Below are 2,500 nucleotides of genomic sequence, written 5' to 3'. Positions count from 1 at the left end.
CCCAGGAGAGCTGCCAGCCAGCAAAACCACGTCTACCTGACAGCTTGCCAATTTCTCTCTCTCTCTGTGTGTGTGTGTGTGTGTGTGTGTGTGTGTGTGTGTGTGTGTGTGTGTGTGTGTGTGTGTGTGTGTGTGTGTCTGTGTGTGTGTGTGTGTGTGTGTGTGTGTGTGTGTGTGTGTGTGTGTGTGTGTGTGTGTGTGTGTGTGTGTTCGTGCGTGCGTGTGTGTGTGTATGTGTTTGTTTACAGTCATTATTCAAAAAGGTGATGTGAGGTAGTCTTTCAAGGTTTTTATTCTGACAGCTAAACTGTGCAGCAGTCAGTACCCTAAAGGGTTCATCTAAAAGGAAGTCTAACACACAGGAGGTGTAAATAACATTAAAGGGGTATTACAAAAAATGCCAACCCTTGGTACAAATCTAGAAAAACAAAATAACAAAAGTGTCTGAAGTAAAGAAAGCAAAGTTTAAAAAAGAGTGCCTGTGTTTTGTCATGTGAGCTGACTGTAAACGTACTGTATGTACTGTATTTTGATTTTCTTCTACCTGCCCAGGGACCGGAGATGGAAATCAGCTGTGTCAGCTATAATCTGGCAGAAGCCATCTTTTTACTTTTGTAAACAATGAAAATGGTTGAACTAAATAAACTTAACTAAACTATCTCAGTGACGGACTGGGAGAGTGTGTGTGTGTGTGTGTGTGTGTGTTTTAAGGGGCTTTTAAGTCTTTATTTGACAGGACAGTCAAAGATGGTGACAGGAAGTGAATGGGACAGAGATACAGCAGAGGATCGGGAAATGACCCCGTCCGGACTCGAACCGGGGTCCCTGTGGGTGGGCATGCAAGCCCAAATGTGGGGGGCTTAGCGTGCGCGCCACAGTGCCCCCAAGAGAATGTGTGTTTACCTGAAATCCATGTTTTCCTCTCCACCAACCAGTGTCCTCCTTTGGGGGCATGTCTATCACAGAGACAATGTCGCCAACCTGAAACACACACACACACACACACGCTCTTCATTTACCCATCTATAGGTCCAGACATGTCAGTGTGTGTGCGTGTGTGTGTGTGTGTGTGTGTGTGTGTGTGTGTGTGTGTGTGTGTGTGTGTGTGTGTGTGTGTGTGTGAGTGTGTGTACTGTGCAGCATGGCATGTACCTCAAAAGAGAGTTCATCTGCTGCCTGTGCGATGTATCTCTTGACGACGTGAGCAGCTGCGATGGCCGGGACGTTAATGGACGACTCGTCTCGCACCAGCAGGTGGTTCCCCTTGTTGTCAATCTGAAGGAAGAATCATATCAACTTTATTACAGGCAGACTCGAAGCCCAAAAGGGATGCATCACATATAGTATAGTGTATACACATAGAGTACATACATCAATAAAACACATTTTGTTATCAGTCTGAAGGAAGAGGAAGATAAGAAATTCTAAGAGTATATCAGGGAGGAGTGCTATTTTTAATGTTGTTGATGATTCTTCCTGTGCTTTATAATGGTTTCATGATATGGTGATTCTTTGTGTGCTTTTATGATGGACTGTTTCTCATTACCTCCACCAAGGAGGTAATATTTTCGGTCGCGTTGGTTTGTCTGTTTGTCTGTCTGTCTGTGTCTGTCTTTTTGTTTGTCAGCAGCATAACTCAAAAACCAATCAACAGATTTGGATGAAACTTTGTGGAGTTAATGGTAATGACCCAAGGAACAAGTGATTAAATTCTGGTGGTGATCCGGATCACGAACCAGAACCAGGACTTTTTGAAAGATTCTTCACCATTGCTGGCCTATATATCTAGACGCCCCTAGTGACCAGAAATTGAATTGTGGGGACTCCACAAAATGAAGGCAGAAAGACTTAGGGTGTAACATAGTCAAATGTTCTATCAAGCAGCTTCCTTGTCGGAGGTTTGCGCTCTCTGGGTGCCTCTAGTTTTGTCTGTGAATGTGAATGTTTCCAGAGTGAATAAGTAGTGGAATAAGTAGTGAGGTTTGCACTCTCTGGGTGCCTCTCATTTATTTTTTAGCTCTGATTTATTATGTGCTTGACTCATCTTGCTGTCATGTGTTGTGTGGATGGCCAAATAAAACTAAAAAATACAAAAATAAAAAATAAAAACACAAACCTGTACTGTATGGGTGCGTGTATGTGTACATAAGTGTGTATGCTGAACTGTTTTAACCCGTTCACACATGTTGTTATACATTTGTTGTTACCAGAATGACCAATGACAAAGTCATAATGCATTACTAAAAGCCCTGTGTCAGTTCATAGTATTGTAGTACTATGGTAGTTAACTTTTCATTGACTATTACAGCGTGCCACTGGTGGTATGGCGTGCATTATGGGGCTACCATATAGTAGGCTATAATTTTGGCTGAAAGACCAAGGAAATATTCAAATAGAACCCATATATGTCATTGTGCTGCTTTGGGAGAAGCTTGGGAAAGGAGCCTGAGAATCGAAAGGAATACGGACATTGCGCAGTAGGCTGCAGAGAGTTTAGTTA

At 42.8% G+C, this 2,500-nt stretch overlaps 1 protein-coding gene across 1 annotated transcript in view; it reads right to left on the bottom strand.

Moving 5' to 3' along the window:
• The window catches only part of arhgap32a (Rho GTPase activating protein 32a), a 117,800-nt gene that overhangs the window by 37,231 nt on the left and 78,069 nt on the right, over window positions 1-2,500 (bottom strand). The window contains exons 9-10 of the mRNA XM_063207321.1: window positions 1,153-1,275; window positions 904-981 (exon numbers count right to left, since the gene is read on the bottom strand). Coding sequence (XP_063063391.1) covers window positions 904-981; window positions 1,153-1,275 — 201 coding nt within the window. The remainder of the gene's footprint in view (window positions 1-903; window positions 982-1,152; window positions 1,276-2,500) is intronic.

This window comes from Engraulis encrasicolus, chromosome 9, assembly GCF_034702125.1.
Source record: "Engraulis encrasicolus isolate BLACKSEA-1 chromosome 9, IST_EnEncr_1.0, whole genome shotgun sequence".
NCBI classification, from domain to species: domain Eukaryota; kingdom Metazoa; phylum Chordata; class Actinopteri; order Clupeiformes; family Engraulidae; genus Engraulis; species Engraulis encrasicolus.
The sequence above is the reverse complement of the archived record's forward strand: the minus strand, read 5'-3'. Positions and strand labels throughout refer to the sequence as shown.